The following is a 16,938-nucleotide window of genomic DNA, read 5'->3' on the forward strand; positions in this document are numbered from 1 at the left end:
AATGCAATCAAATTTGAGAAATAAGCATTACCGCAAGGCTGTCTTCGGAATCATCTCTGGCACCTGCAGCAATATTTGTGACCTCCTCCTCTAAGTTGTCATTACCATCCTCCACAATGACAAGATCAATCTTCTCCTGTCATTTTAAAATTATATTAACCTCTGTTACATTAGTTACATTTAGTTAAAGTTATTAGTTAAAGTTATTGTCATTGGTGTGAACATGTTTCACAATATGTACACATACAGTCATTGTGGATCAAATATATTTATTTAAATAAAAACCAAATTGTGTGTAACGTAAATAAAAAACGTATTTTGCTGCTGTGACAATATGGCTATACAAAACTCACAATTGGTGCAGATGTGTAAAAAACTCACATTGGAATTTAGTTTGCACTCCTCGGCATGCAAAGCCAACATTTGCAGTGGCATGGTGGTGTTGCAGGTGACACAGGGCACCTTTGGCATCTTTGCAAATTCTGCTGAATTGTAGGGAAGAGGCTGAGTGTCCATCTCCTCCTGAAGGGGCACCAAAAAAATGACATTTTTTCCACAGTTCGAGACAGACCGAATTTGCCGACCAGAGTAACCCTCTGTGTCCATGGAGATGAGAGTCAATCTTCTCTGGCCACTTCCTCCTGCAACAGAATTTGTATGTAATGAATGGATCCAAATTGATAGATGATCATTGGTTAACTGAGCTTTTCAAACAAGCTCAAAATGCCCATATTTACCAGTTGCTTTATAAAACATCCACCGTCCCTGTAGTGGTTGAAGTTTGGGGAACTCTTCCTCCATAATTGTTACTATCTATAAATAGATAATTCATGAAAAGTCAAACATAAGATTTCAAATTTACACCAGGTAATAGAACAAATGTCAACATTGCATATAGCTTTTTAAATACTAAAAGCATTCAAATATACCAAATAATCAGACATATAATCACTTACATCCATATGTTTGCAGTCCTCTGCAATTGTCACTACCCTTTTCCCCAACCCTGCTTGTGCCAGTTCCAGCTCTACTGTAGGCTTCGGGGTTAGGGTTGTTGGCGATGGTAGAACACAGACTGTGAGGTCTGTGCACTTGATAGGCACTGTCTTTGGAATGCGACCTTTGCCTCTCTTTGCGTCGGTTTTTGCACTAAACATATTTGGAAACTGTCTAAGAAAATGCAAGTTAATAACAGCATTCAAAAGTATGAAGTTGCATTCAGTTTAGAGAATGAGTAATAATACATTATAATTAAAATATGATATAAAACTTTTTTGTCAAAAATGTACAAAACAAAACATTAAATAATGTGTTAATATAATAATTCTACCTCTTTAAAGCCTGGTTGACTCTGGCAGATGCATCAGTGCTGGTAGAGAGAGTAATAGAAGAAGTACTAGAGGGAATAATAGAGGGAGTAATAGAGGGAGTAAAGGTGTTGCTAGAGGCACGTTGAGGAGGCCTGACAGGTGCAGAAACATTGTTTTGAGTGTGGCCCGCGGACAACTCCCTGGAGATGGCTGTGACAAGGGCCTGAGCCATACTCTCTACAGTGTTCTATTTAAAAAATATAATTAACAAGTTAACACAAAAATATGCCACGATGCACTTCAGTAAACAATTAACCTGAGTCAAGTTTAGAAACATGTTAAGGTCCAAAATTGTTATGTTAGTTGTCGTCAAATCACTTTTCTTCTCCTGCTCTTACTTACACACAGGCCTATTTTCTTTCATCGAATGTGCCGAAAAATTTGCCTTATAAAATTCTTCATAAATTTAAATACGGCTGCGGTTCTCTACTATGTTAGTAGCTACTGCTACCATCAATGAAAAAAAGAAAAGAAAAAACACTGAACGTTATTAAAATATTACTTACAGAAGTTGAAGTCGCTGGCACAGGTTGTCCCGCCATGACGTAGTGTGTCCTACAATCTATAATCGATTTAAAAAATGGCTCTGTCAAAAACTAGATTCGACCCTATCGATGGTGGGTGGTGATTGCGTAAGCCACGTGACTACACTTACATTTAACGTACAAATAAAGCAATCGAAAAAGACAAACGATAATTAGTACACAATTAGCTTGATACAAATTAAAACTTATTTGAATATAAACGTTATTATTATCATTATTTTTTAACTAAATAAATTTGAAGACTACCAGCTCGGTAATTCTGCGACTGCCATCTAGTGGTAGCTGCTTGCCTTGCCTTTCGGTTGCGTGTGGATCGTCAGTGCTGAAAACTGCGGAATGCAAGTCTCAAAATGCAAATGAACCGAACAGGATCGACTCGAACAAGGAATCAATAAATGCAGGCGTGTCGCCTGGTCCAGAAATCCACGGATTCCTTTTTGCACGCGGAAATGGTCACACGTTAATACAAAGCAGAACATGTATACTGACAAACATGACTTTATTTGTACAAATTGATGCCCATGTATGTAATTCTTAATTCTACATACACCGGTTGAAAAGCATTTGTTTCATTGTATAGTGACACGCATTTACGAATCGTGTTCACGTTAATGAATAGCACTGCATGTTCGTTAGTTGTGTGTGTGTGTGTGTGTGTGTGTGGGTGGGTGGAATGCTGTAAACTGCGAAAAGGAAGTCTCAAAATCCAAATGAACCGAACACGATCGATTCGAACAAGATGTCAATTAATGCACGCGTGTCTTCTGATCCACAAATGCACGGATTCATTTCTGAATGAGCGATTTTTGATTTATTAATGGATAACAGAACATGTTTATTCACAAACGTGGCTGTATTTGTACAAATTGCTGCACACTCATTCAATCCCGAATTCCACAGATTCAAATTAAATGGCATTTGTTTGTGGTTAGTAAAATACATTCACAAAATCTATCTAGTACATGGATAATTGTGTGTGCATTTATTAATCATAATGAGACTATAATCATCCCATAGATGAGAACCTCAACTCTTCATTATAACACTATTGATTTACTATTGTTGTTGTTCGTGCTATATTGAAGCGTGAGTATGCCTGTTACCAGAGAATGTCTAATATGGCGAGAAATATTCACTCTCAATACACTTCCGGCTTCTGAACTGGTTGCAGTTCCACTCTGATTCCATATGAGGGCGCTTACAGGACGAGTGCAGAATGAATGGAGGTTAATGGCGGTATACCCCTCAAAATCCACTTTTCTCATGATATATTTTTTGTCTAGTAATTTGAATGTTGTATTCGAAATGAGATGCAAAGAAATTACACATGGCTGGGTGTTAGATTTTTTAGAGTCACTTATTTGCTTTGAAAAGTCTTAATGTCAAAAAAATGAAAATGTCAATGACGTCAAACACATTCACATTCATTAGCAGAATGCTAGCGTGTTATGGGCAACAACAACTCAACCTGTAAGAAATCGAAAGGACATAAGTATTCGTTCATTCAACTTTCGGCCTATAACACATGTTGAACTTGCAAAAACTACAATCAGATCTGAGATTTCTCAACGGCAATCGGGTGAAAGGGACAAATTTAGCCGTCTAGCCCCATAGACTCCCATTCATTTTGCACTCATGTCGATCTCCCCCAGTGGAACTCTGGTGGTACTGCAACCAAAATTCGGTACAATCGGACTTAAAGGGTTAGTTCGCCCAATTTGCAAAATTATGTCATTAATAACTTACTCTCATGTTGTTCCAAACCCGTAAGACCTCCGTTTATTTTTGGAACACAGTTTAAGATATTTTAGATTTAGTCCGAGAGCTCTAGTCCCTCCATTGAAGCTGTGTGTAGAGTAAACTGTCCATGTCCAGAAAGGTAAGAAAAACATCACCAAAGTAGTCCATGTGACATCAGAGGGTCAGTTAGAATTTGTTGAAGCATCGAAAATACATTTTGGTCCAAAAATAGCAAAAACTACGACTTTATTCAGCATTGTCTTCTCTTCCGTGTCTGTTGTAAGACAGTTCAAAACAAAGCAGTTTGTCATATCCGGTTCGCGAACGAATCATTCGATGTAACCGGATCTTTTTGAAACAGTTCACCAAATCGAACTGAATCGTTTTAAACGGTTCGCGTCTCCAATACGCATTAATCCACAAATGACTTAAGATGTTAACTTGTTTAATGTGGCTGACACTTCCTCTGAGTTAAAACAAACCAATATCCCGGAGTAATTCATGTACTCAAACAGTACACTGACTGAACTGCTGTGAAGAGAGAACTGAAGATGAACACCGAGCCGAGCCAGATAATGACTCGTTAACGAGTCAAGAACCGTTTCTGTCAGACGTGTCCGATTCGAGAACCGAGGAGCTGATGATACTGCGCATGTGTGATTCAGCGTGAAGCAAACCGACACACAGAGCGTCTGAACGGTGTGAACCGAACTGATTCTTTTGGTGATTGATTCTGAACTGATTATGTGCTAACGTTATGAGCCCAGGTAAACCGAAGGCTTGCAGTCATCTCCACTGACGCCATTACGTCGACCGCAAAAGAACCGGTGAACCGTTTTCTTTAACCGGTTTATTGAATCGAACTGTCAGAAAGAACTACTGATCCGAAAACCGATGCAACCGGTTCTTGACTCCTTAACGAGTCATTATCTGGCTCGGCTCGGTGTTCATCTCTCTCTTCACAGCAGTTCAGTCAGTGTACTGTTTGAGTACATGAATTACTCCGGGATATTGGTTTGTTTTAACTCAGAGGAAGTGTCAGCCACATTAAACAAGTTAACATCTTAAGTCATTTGTGGATTAATGCGTATTGGAGACGCGAACCGTTTAAAATGATTCAGTTCGATTTGGTGAACTGTTTCAAAAAGATCCGGTAACATCGAATGATTCGTTCGCGAACCGGATGTGACAAACTGCTTTGTTTTGAACTGTCTTACAACAGACACGGAAGAGATGACAATGCTGAATAAAGTCGTAGTTTTTGCTATTTTTGGACCAAAATGTATTTTCGATGCTTCAAAAAATTCTAACTGACCCTCTGATGTCACATGGTCTACTTTGATGATGTTTTTCTTACCTTTCTGGACATCGACAGTAGACACAGTTTCAATGGAGGGACTGAGAGCTCTCGGACTAAAACTAAAATATCTTAAACTTTGTTCCGAAGATAAATGGAGGTCTTACTGGTTTGGAACGAGGGTGAGGGTGAGTTATTATTGACATCATTTTCCTTTTTGGGTGAACTATCCCTTTAATAGGGAGTGGGAAGGCTCTCCGTAGACAGGCTCTGTTCCAGTTCTGTGTGCGTCATGCGTGATGACCTCAGCAGGACAGGCGCAGGGAAATCCTGGGCCGTCACCGTCAGCTGGTTCAGTGCTGTGCATGGAAACGTCTTCAGAGACTAGAGCCTTATTGCATCGGATAGACATTTACTTGCATAACGCTTACTGTAAACAGACCAATCCTTTTGGATCACAGATCTGTGCGTTCAGCGCGCTGCACTGACGTCTGGATCAGGAAACGCAGCATTTCTCAAAACAAGTTGGTGTACACAACAAGTGAACGCTTGGTGAGTATCGCAATGCTCTTAAATGTAGAGAATTATTTAAAATGACATATCTTTAAAAAGAGTGTCTCCAGATATTTTAGCATGTTGCGTACTTATGGAACATATTAGGGCGTAGTTCAACGAGTGTCTACCTCAGACGTCCTAGCTAACTTTCGATTTCTCGTTATTTGTATTGTGGAACGTCCCAGTTATGATTTTAACAGTCACCATTTAGATTAAAACTAAAGAAAACAATTATTTGCCACTCATACATGTGTGTCATCTACTTACAGTAATGTCAGTCAAAGTCATTCGATAGGTTTGTGTACATATTGTCATTCCTTCCAAACCACCGAATCGTTGGCACCAATCAGAACGAGTCAGGGTTTAACGGACTAATAAATTCAAGTTTAGTGATTTGTATTTGCTGAATAACTTATACTATTCGAATTGTCTGTTTTTTATTTTCTTTATTAACATTTTGAATTTATTTGCATTTTGAACATACTAGCACTAGCACATACATTTTTGGTTCACTCTAAGTTTCACTTTTATTTCTGTGCTGATAACTGCCTTTTTAACCATTCTTGTGTAATGTTTTGAAATTTCAGAAACATGGCATCTGGTTCATCGATGATGAACGGGGACCTCAGTCACCCACGCGGGACCGGCCCAGGGAATCTGGGCAGTTTAGAAGAGACCCTCCAGCAAATGAACACCCTGATCAAAGAGAACAGAGAACTGAAGGGTGAGATTTCATTTCACAGTCACAATCCACAAAAACTCACTCCATCATTCACAACAACCCAATGTCCTCATGTGTATCCCCACAGAAGCCCTGAAACAAACCAACTTGTCAATGAAGGAGCGATTTGAGGGCCTGTCAGCATGGAAGGAGAAGCAAAAGGAGGAGAGAGACTTCCTGGAGCAACGATTAGACGAGGCCAAAACCAGACTGAATGCTATGGAGGTGGAGAATGAGACGCTAAAGAAACGAGTGGAAGAGCGTGAAAAAAGTGGAGCTGAGGTGAGACGAGATAGAAACCGTGGAAAATCGTGCCACACAGAAGTATATAATCAATTTAAAAAGACTTTAATGATATTTGCCATAGTGTTTACACACTGAACTGGAGGCGCTGAGGGGTCAGATTGCTCGTCTTCAGGCTGAGAAGAATGACCTGGTAGCGTTGAACTCTGAACTCCAGCTTAAAATGGGTCAAGGTTCACCTAGAGACTCCTTCATTGAGATTAGAATAGCTGTAAGTATGCACGACCACACACAATCACAATGAAGCAACACTATGTTGCTCAATTTGTCACTCTCTGTGCTTTCTTCCACAGGAAGATGAGTTAAAAGTGACCAGAGATTTGCCCAATATGCAAAAGGACCCATGTGCTTTCAGCATGTAAGCACTGCAGAATTATGCATACATTTGCAATGAATTGCAAATAAATTTGAAAATGCATATTTTCATTTTTTTGTGTATAGTTATAGTTCGTGAGCTAGAAATGGAGCAAGATCAGACAAAAACACTGTATGTGGGTGTCTTAAATTGGAAAACAGATTCAAATTGCTTCTTTAAGATGCACAAATTTCCATTATGGGTTAAAGATAGGATGTGGGCGATGGTCAATCTATAGTAATTGTAGGAACACAATAGAAACCTATAATAGGTCCTTAATTTGATAACTAAGCAAATACGTGTGTACACAGGCCAAAGGCTGAGTCGGAGGAACAGACGGTGAGGCAGCTGCTTCACTCCCTCAGAGCAGAGACGGATGAGAAGGAGAAACTGCAGCTAGCGCTTCAGGAGGCACATAGGAGGTAAGACACAATTTTGCACACCCTCTTAGAGACCCCACTTAAGGTGTTTGAGCTTCTTTTATTGTATGCGCATATTGTGTATTTGCAGAATTGCCGAGTTGGAGAACAGACTGGAACACGCTGACAGCAGCGCACAGACATCTCTGCCCTGTACAACTGAAATCAATGTAGGATAATCAGACTTTTATAGCTATCCGTGTAGTGTTTTTGAACAGCCATGTGACTGTGGTCTTCGAGGACAGGCTTGTCTGAAAGAAAGCGAAACAACTTTGAATTTACATTGTCAATGAGGAAGCAACCTTCTTTTCAATTTTTGTTTTCACCAGTCGAGCGCTGAGGTGAAGAATCTGGAGGAGCAGTTGTTGAAGCTCTGTGATGAATTGAAACAGGCTCAGGTCAAACTGGACGAGGCTGAGAACATCAAAAGAAGCTTGCAGGACAGGTCAGAAACACCAGTCACCAAAAACCTATACACAGCTTATTTTATTTGTATTAAATCAAATAAGAATAAAAAAGTGTAAATAATAAAAACATATTTGTTATATATGTATGATTATTGTATTCTTACATTTAAAATATAGATTGATTTGTATTATGTTTTTTTCTAAATATTAAATGTGAAATTGAGACTAAATTGCTTATCATACACTGCTTTCAAACTTGATATGGTTCCTTCAGGCAATGCAAATCTAGTTTCAATATACAGTATAAGGTCACCTAAAGTTGAATAGTCTGTTATTATACGCATCAACACAATCGCACCAGAAGATTTAATTTTTTATACTAAGTTACCCTAGAATTGTAGAGCACATTTTATAAATAATTCAATACAGAAACCAGATCTTTTCTTTCTCTGCAGGTGTAAAGATCTGGAGCAGGATCTAGGTACTGTGAAAACTCAGCTCGGAGAGAAACAGAAGGTTCTGGCTGAGAACGACTCTTTAAGGGTTCAGATGGAAAGCCTTCAGGCTGCTGTTAAACTGGAACAGAAGAAAACTCAGGATGAGAAGTGGGTGCAACTTGTTACTACCCCCATCTGATGCCTAAAAAACACATGTTTGAACAGTTACATTGGAGAAATACAGACTTAATTCGGTTGCACATTGTGTTTATTATGTTTTCATAATAATCTTTCTTTGCCAGGCACAACCTGAACCAGCTGAAAGATGCCTATACCAAGCTGTTTGAAGACTACAATGAGCTCCAAGAGGAAAAAAAGAAGAGAGAGGTTCAAATTCCTTCCAAATTTACTTACAAAAACTTTTTTTGTATTCGGCCATTCGGCCAGGCACCATTATATAGGCACATTCGTGAACTACAACTGTTTTCTTAATTTTTGAAGGAGTATTAAGCTTGCAGAAAAAAAGTTTTTATATTTAAAAACAGTTTGATATGAGGCATTTAATTTACTATTTGGAGAATGTTGGTTGTTCATCCTTCTTACGTACCTCATTGTGCATGTGCATGATTAGGTTTGTGTATCACGGGAAGAGTATGATGACCTCCAAACCAGGTTTGCTACGGCTGAAAAGGCGCTGGCAGACAAACAGCTGAAGATCGACGAGATGAAGATGGAAATCTTCCAGAAGGAAAAGGAACTAGAAACAATCTCTGTTTTCCAGGCTCAGGTACGAACGATTGTATAGTTGCATGACTGAATAGGCATCCTCCCACTTTTAAAGGTCTTTGCGATCTGTATCATTTATTATTAAGTGGGCTTTTGTGTGTGTACACATACAGGCAGAGATATATTCCTCAGATTTCTACGCAGAACGAGCAGCTCGGGAGAAGATTCACGAAGAGAAAGAGCGTTTGGCCACTCAGCTGGAGTATGTGAAGAAACAGAACACCCAACTTCAGGAGGAGATGGAGTCACTTGGCAAGTATGTCATTAACTTCAAACACTTACCTGCTCCCATCTGACCTCTGTGATATTGAAAATTATTTTTTTTTTTATGCTACAGGCATTCCATGAGTGAGATGCAAAGGAGACACGTGTCACGTGGAGCCAATCCACAAGGACCACCATCTCCACATCACCTGCAAGGAGGTATAGGTAGTACCTTACCTTAAAGAGTCCATGCTGTACACTTTTTGTGCAACTATACTTGTAACTGCATATCGGGATAATTAATATAGACTTCTTTATTCCACAGGTGATTGGCAGCAACAGAATATTCCAGAACACGCTTGTCCTAAATGTGGGGAAGTCCTACCTGATCTGGACTCCTTGCAGATCCACATCATGGATTGCATCATCTGAGCCTGTTTTCCAGTAACCATACTAGACCCCCCCGCCCCCCATATGTGAACTAGTGGTTCCATAGCTTTACCTTCAAGCAGCCTGAAACACAATGCTTCAATAACACAGGTCTATAAACCCTGTACATTGTCAGTGTGGTTGGTTACAGCTTAATGGATGCTATTGGTCGAGGGTGAGAATCAGGATTTAATGTGTAGCTTTGGTTCCGTCTGGTTGGATTTACTCTAAATACACCCTATATGACAGCAGCATTAATTTAAGCTGCTTTAAGAAAAATTTATCATGGTCAAATATTAAGAAAAAAATAGAATCAGTGTGGCATACATAATTATTCTGTTGTGGGTTAATTATATTATTGGTATCAAAAATATTTGTTTAAAATTCATGTTTCTGAAAGAATCCTTTATTTTAAAGACTTAAAAGAAATCTTAGTTATATTTTCATTATATTCTCAATGCCCCACATGACACAGACAGATAATGTTTTACTTGCTTTTCCTTGTTGGATCTATTAAAGACGCACTTTATTCTGTTCGATAAGCAAGCTTAGTAAGTTAGATTTTTTTGGCAGGTTTCTCTAAATATGTATATTAAACCTGCCTAAATCCAATAAATACTTTTCTGAAGTTCATATTGTTTTGAAACATATTATTATACATATATTATTGTCCTCCCTATTCTCACAATAACCAAGTTACATCACTTTGTCTTGTCGCTAAATTTGTGCATTTATAGGCTAACTTGTATATCATTTGAAGCACATTGCATGTTTTATTAGCAGTGAAATAAGCATGTTTTTGACCGAGAATCCAGAATTGTTATCAAACGGCATGTGTAGCGCTGTGAAATTTTTATATTAAATTAAATTTAAATTAAATTTAAATTTATGCATTTATAGACACTTTTATCCAAAGCGACTAACAGTGCAATCAGGCTATCTATTTTTACCTATCATGTGTTATAATGTGTTATATGCTTTTCAACCAATGGGATGCTATGCTACATTTTATTATTTCCGACAACAAAGCACTTGAGACTGTATAAAAACAGTTGAATACTACAAGCTCGATTATGTGAACTGAAAAGATTTGACTCAAATGAATCATCCGTTCATTACATCGACGCGGTCTCATGAACGCAGCAAATTTCGGTCTTTCCCCACAAATAACACCCATATAACTGATAGTTACATTTTCATAAGACATAATATACTTAAACCGACTAATCCTTATGGTGTTTTTTTAGCTTTATTGTACCACCCTGTTAAAAAACAGCTTAAACAAGCATGAACTGTTTGGCTGGTTTAAGCAGGTTTTTTTTCAGTTGGTCTCCCCAGCCTGACCAGATTGACTAGTTAAAGAAGTGGCCAAAACCCTGCTAAAACCAGCCTGCTGACCAGCTAAAACCAGCCAACCAGCTTAGGCTGGTTTTAGTTATTCGTTTATTTTCAGCAGGGCTGTTTCCATTTCACCTTCATTTAAGAGAGTTCACCTTTTCCAAGCCATCTGATTTCCCCTTCTACTCTTCTCAGTTCACACTGAATATGGTTAATACTTGATTTATGACTTTATTAGTATTGCATTGTAAGAGCACTTTTCAGATAAAAATGAAAATGTCAGATTTTTAACACTTCAGAAAGAATAGTACAGGTTCAGTTATAAAGATTTAAAACAAATCTTGTTTAAAAAAAAAAAGTTTTATTGGCTTTGTGTTTGTGAAAGAATAACAGTACAGTAGTAAAGACATAACAGAGAAACTGATATTAAATTCACTTAAATATTCAATTTCATCAACTCTTGATCTGAACTGCATGATAACTAATCCAGCATCCATTGTGAATTGAGAAGCAGAGGCAAATTTAATTTATTTAAATTACTTTTATTAAGTTTACAAATAGGGTAACAAATGCTGTTTTATTTGAGCGCAAATCGCAGTTTTATATGAAGCTTGAACATCCTATACTTAGTGCAAAACATACAGTTAAACATTGCCGATGATTCCCTACATGTTTTTGTTTGGTTTTCATTTTAAGTAACTCTTTTAACATTTTGTACAATGTTAAATATCATACGGAAAAAAAAAACACTGAATGAAAGTCACCAGAGGAAATCTAGAAACTTAAAAGACAGCAAACAAGTGGATCAGATAGCAGTACAAAACAAAATAACTTAATGACAGTTCAGTAGCATTAAGTAAACATTGCTCTGTTGTATTTCTTTCCACAGGACAGTGACTAGAAAGCAGGGTTTCATTCAATACGATACTTTTTGAGTGAGTTTGTGTGCATTTTATTCTCTGTAACTAGTCTCATGCAAAAAAAAAAAGAAACTGAATTTTTCATCAAACTGAATGTCTATCGATACTGAATGGCTCATTTGCACATCAGTTCACTACAAACGCATGTTTTAAAAAAAGCAAAGTGAATGATAAAGATTTTTTTTTTTTTTTTTTTTTTTTACAGTTTGAAGGTGCTGTATCATTTACATCAGAGGTCAGAGGTAAATCTCATTTTGTTGTATATCCTGCACTGCAGTTACATTAGCGCCCTCTACAGTCAAACAGGGGGACCTGTTCTTACAAGCGAGAGCAAATTAAAACTTGCATCATATCTGGAACAGGGACATGGCATGGACACAGATTTAATTAGTCTGAACACTGAGCAGGTTGGACCTCTTTGTTAAAGACCTTCTGATGTGTTCACAGTTTGTACAAACCAAACGACGTAAAGTGGATAAAAAACGAGCTGTCTACAAATAAAGCATTGTGTACAAAGCAAGAGATAAAGGTAAAATGATCACATTTTAAGAGTCCATGAGCATCCAAACTGTACAGTTGACCTAAAGTGAACTTCCTGTGCCAGACGTTTCACGCAGACGGCACACTAAGCAGTATGTAAAGAGTTGTAATCTACGTCCTTTCAGTAGTTAATTTGAGAGCATCTCCACTACGTTTTTGTACCCCAAATAAAATGCTCTAAGGATCTGTACATTTGTTTTCCTGTGGATCAGCACTGTCATTAAAGTTAGTTTGACACTGCAGGTCTAGTATTTTGAATAAACCAAAGCATTTACAGTTTTACAGAGTTGAGATCCTCTAAAATGAAGCTACTGATCTGCCATAAAACCAAAGGCTGTTGCCAGTACAGTGACTTGAGAACTTACATGGGCAGTGGGAGCTCAAAAGAAGCGGATTGATGAGAAACCAGTGAGAATTAGTCTTCAACAGTGCTGTTTTGGCAGAGAGTGGCATTCTTGTGTCTGTAACTGTCTTTTCCCACTTTTCTGGTCCTTTTCTGACTCATTGAAGTCACACTTTCCATCACATCTGTTGCTAAAATGTGTCTCTCCACGCACACCAGAGAGGGTCTGACACTGGATGGTGTCAAAACCGAGTACGCAGTGCTGGAAAAACATCTAAGCTATTGGTGGTTTTGAAATATTTACAACATACTATATCCCCTGCGTACTAACTTTCCTTGTCCTGCATTTCTATCTGAGCCAATCCTTCACCTTCACAAGAACCGTTCACACCTTTTGAGAATCCATCTGGAAAACAAAGACTGGTTGTCGATAGCATTTTAAATGACTCGTCTACTCTAGAAAGGATGCACTGATGACAGACACACTTACACTTGCACACTAAGGTAGATTGATGAACTATCTAAAACGGTTTAATCTAAAACAGCACTTCATATTTGCAATATGCTAATGTTCACCCTCTGTGAAGTCCAAGACCAGCACTCCAACCAAGTGCAACGCTTGAGAAACTCCGCTGCCTTACAAAACTCCAAAAAACAAAAACACAAAAATAACGCAAGGCACTAGAATCTTCAGACAGCTCACTGGGTGTAGGGAAAGATTTGTTTCTTCAAGTACATTAATTGAATCCATTTTACATTCACATTTATCTAATGATATAAAGAAAGTACAAACGGGAAAAAAGGGTTAAAGTGTCTCCAATACGATGTGAATAATGAAATAGCTAGCCTTACATCTCATGAACGCTAATATCCAAACCCCTCCAAAATGTCATGTTTTTTTTGTTGTTGTTTTTTTTGTCTACTTTTCTTATCTAATGTTGTCCAACAACATTTGTAATAATCACAGTGTTTCAACATCAATAACTGATGAGTAAATACAGGTCCATACAGAACATACTTTTTTGAATGTCTTGATCAAACTATAGTAAGAGGCCCCTAATGCTGCCATGATAAAAAAAAAAGCTGATAATTAACCATAGATTTAAAGCTTCACGGGTCTCCAAGGACACAAATCCTGTGACCCCCAGTTTCGTATCCAAACCCCAATCTAACTGATTTTATCCACCATTTTACACGTCACCTTATGGTGTGGCCTGATGAGAAAACCGGAAGAGGACGGTAAGAATGTGAACAAGCTTGATGTGATGCTTGTAGAAGCTTTGTAGTACAAACCTCAGGGGGCAGCTGAAAGGCCTCTGAACGTGACAAAAAAAAAAAAAAAGTTCCTACCATTCTGCTACACAGGGCCGACTTGAAGGGCATAGGGAAGAAAAACCAACTAACCAACCAAATGAATGAAATCAAAATCCCCATAACCCATTTAAAAACAAAGGAAATCTTTACATGGATTCTGTCATTATCTAATGAAGGCCACGTCCTGTGTTTTAAAATGGGCTTTTTTCTACCATTGTAATTATTGCATTATTCCATGGCATTGCAGCAGAGGGTTTAGGGCAAGAGGGGAACAAGGACACTAGGTTTGACTCTTCGCTGCTCACCATCACACACCCGACCTCTGTTTGTTAACATGCTTGATGTATGAATTTATCAGGAGGACATACAGATGGATGCCAGTAGCATCGATTCCATTTTAAGGTCAGCAAATCTCGAACCCCTTGACAAATGTTTGGGTCTGGGTGGTGAAGGATGCCATCACTACACATCTTAACAATAAAAATGGTCACACCTTCTTTGGCCATGTAACATTGCACACATCTTCTCTTATCCTTTGCATCATCCCTGTGGCGTATCTGTGAGCATTCAGGAGGATTCTGGCATCTTCTTCCTAATCCAACCCAAAGGAAACTCTTGTGACAGAATCTCTGCAATGCAATCAAACGCTTCCCCAGTTCGTCCCCCTTCCTTCCCCCAATTTGAGAGTTATTTAGGCCTGGCACGGCTAGGCCCTGCCCTACGTGGTCTTCAGGTTGGGTCCACCCGGGTGGCTGACTGACTTTTGCAAAGTGCTGATGTGGAAGGTCTGTAAAGGGGTGGGGACCTGGGGATACTGTCCCAGGGGTTGTGAGGTGGCCAGCAGACCGGCCTGGGTGTGCGTGGCCGAACCAGCCCACTGGGCACTGTAAGGTGCAGAGGGGTAGCCGTACTGCAACGTGGGACACAAGGAGCCCTTCAGGGCCCCCAGAGAGGTAGCGGGAGTGTTGGGCATGGGCGGGTGGCTGCTCAGAGTTGAAGCGATGCTTGGGCACAGCTGGCCTGGAGCTGAGTACTTACGACCCATATTGGTAGGAGGAACCATCTGAGAAAAGACAAAAGGAAAAACGTTTATTTAGAGCAGGGATTCTCCACTCTCAGGGTCCACTTTTCTGGAGAGCTCTATTAAAAAAAAATTCTGTGATTTTCTCCAGAACAAAGTCTTACTTCGTAGCTGTGGCCCTGAGGAGCCACTTGTTGTTGGTGTTTGGAGCCTCTCTTGCTCTGCGACAGGGTCATAGCGTCCCTGGCCCAGTTGTCCACCAATTTGTGCAGCTCGTCTGTGAACATGCCCTTGCAGCTCTGGGACTGAGAGATGGGCGGCTGGTTTTGATTCTGACCATTTCCTGCCACCGTGTTGGTGCTGCTCGTCCCTGAGTGAAGAGGAAGAGAGAAGATGATCATAAAAGGGAAGTCAATCCAAAACACGTCACACTGAAACAGCTGATACAATCTGAAGCCACACAGACTATATTAATGTGTGTATATTTTCATACACAGTTTCTCACGTTAGATTACATACACCTTATATGATCTGCAAAATGTTTGATTTACATTTGTTTTTTTTAGTTCTGCCAGGTTTGACTTGATTCTGATTTAAAAAAAAAAAAAATTATATTTAAAACAGATTTTACATGACACGTGAGAATCAAAAGTATGATATTTAAATTCAAAATAAAAATTTAACCTGGAAATAAATAGTTAAATCAATAGAGCTTCTGTCAGTAAAAGCAAGTTATTTAAAATACTCAGAGCAATATATTGAGAACGAAATGGTTTGAAAATGAACAATTATTCCATTTTAGCTGTTATTTTGATTTGTGATTATATTAAAATATCTGTTATGCGGGATCTTCAGGACAATACTAAATAAAAAAATGCCTTTTTTATCTCCATTTGAATAAATGCAAAACATATCACAGATAACATAAAGGGTATGTAAACTTTAGAGCACAACTGTATAATATAATGATATGGGTATACACAAAAAAAGTAATGGCAGTGAGGCGCTATCGAGCACCTGGGCATCTGCTCTGATGCTAAAGTGATGCTTTTATCACTCTGACTCCAGTCTGCAAAACAGGTCACGAAGACAGTATTAAAACACCATGTCTGGTGCTCTAGTGCTTCACATCTGCCTGGACTTCATTATCATGCCTGTTTTTATTGCAACACAAGAGGAAGCAAAAGGGTGGTGAACTGGAAATGGATTTACCATGAGCTCCAGTATTAGATTAAATTGAACTGCAATGTCTCAAAATTCATGGAGGCTAACAATATGAAACTTTTTTACTATTTAGAAGTGTAACTAGATAGTTGATTAGTACCATTAGCTAAAAATCTTGATAGCACATTAATATTAGCAGGAAATATGAGAAAATAAGCTTTTTAACTGAGTGAAAAATTAGCAAAATTAGTGGAAATGCCTCAGCTCCTCCATAAGAAGCATCACTGTCATGACTAAGATATAACTTTCTTTAAACCTGCACTGACATAAGCTGATCAGTCATTTATTTATTTACACATATCTGTCGAGGAACAAAGAGCTGATGCACTTGAAAAATATACTGTAATAAAGCTGATGGAGGAAAACAGTTACACGGTTAAAAACAAATGGCACAAATATCATCCGGCGACACAGATAAGACCTGTTAGGATAGTAAACAAAGCCCCTCCAGAATGCAGCAACATAAAAACGACACATTGCGCAAAGACTGAAGCACCAAAAGAAATTCTGGCCAATGTAGTCCAGAGCAAGCCATGCTTTGAAAGATAGCTACTCCTTTTCCACCATGCTGGCACTGGTGGCCAATTTGGCCTGGTTTTATACATTTCCTTTGGTTTAACATGTAGTGGTTTATAGATAGATAAAATTGATCAAAAGTGACAATTTCAAT

At 38.6% G+C, this 16,938-nt stretch overlaps 2 protein-coding genes across 2 annotated transcripts in view; one reads left to right on the forward strand and one right to left on the reverse strand.

Annotated features, from left to right (window-relative positions):
• The first annotated feature begins 5,256 nt into the window (after positions 1–5,256).
• Positions 5,257–9,703, forward strand: LOC132098746 (optineurin-like). Its single transcript, XM_059504901.1, has 14 exons — positions 5,257–5,504; positions 6,095–6,231; positions 6,317–6,510; positions 6,596–6,742; positions 6,825–6,889; positions 7,198–7,308; positions 7,397–7,475; positions 7,635–7,750; positions 8,168–8,317; positions 8,452–8,536; positions 8,781–8,936; positions 9,049–9,191; positions 9,273–9,358; positions 9,465–9,703. Exons 2-14 carry the CDS (start codon positions 6,099–6,101, stop codon positions 9,569–9,571), a joined length of 1,572 nt encoding a protein of 523 aa, XP_059360884.1. The 5' UTR covers positions 5,257–5,504; positions 6,095–6,098; the 3' UTR covers positions 9,572–9,703.
• Positions 9,704–11,427: 1,724 nt separating this feature from the next.
• Positions 11,428–16,938, reverse strand: part of LOC132098747 (serine/threonine-protein kinase WNK1-like) — an 87,545-nt gene continuing 82,034 nt past the window's right edge. Inside the window, exons 31-32 of the mRNA XM_059504902.1 lie at positions 15,209–15,414; positions 11,428–15,086 (exon numbers count right to left, since the gene is read on the reverse strand). Coding sequence (XP_059360885.1) covers positions 14,742–15,086; positions 15,209–15,414 — 551 coding nt within the window. The 3' untranslated portion in view covers positions 11,428–14,741. The remainder of the gene's footprint in view (positions 15,087–15,208; positions 15,415–16,938) is intronic.

This window comes from Carassius carassius, chromosome 22 (assembly GCF_963082965.1).
Source record: "Carassius carassius chromosome 22, fCarCar2.1, whole genome shotgun sequence".
NCBI classification, from domain to species: domain Eukaryota; kingdom Metazoa; phylum Chordata; class Actinopteri; order Cypriniformes; family Cyprinidae; genus Carassius; species Carassius carassius.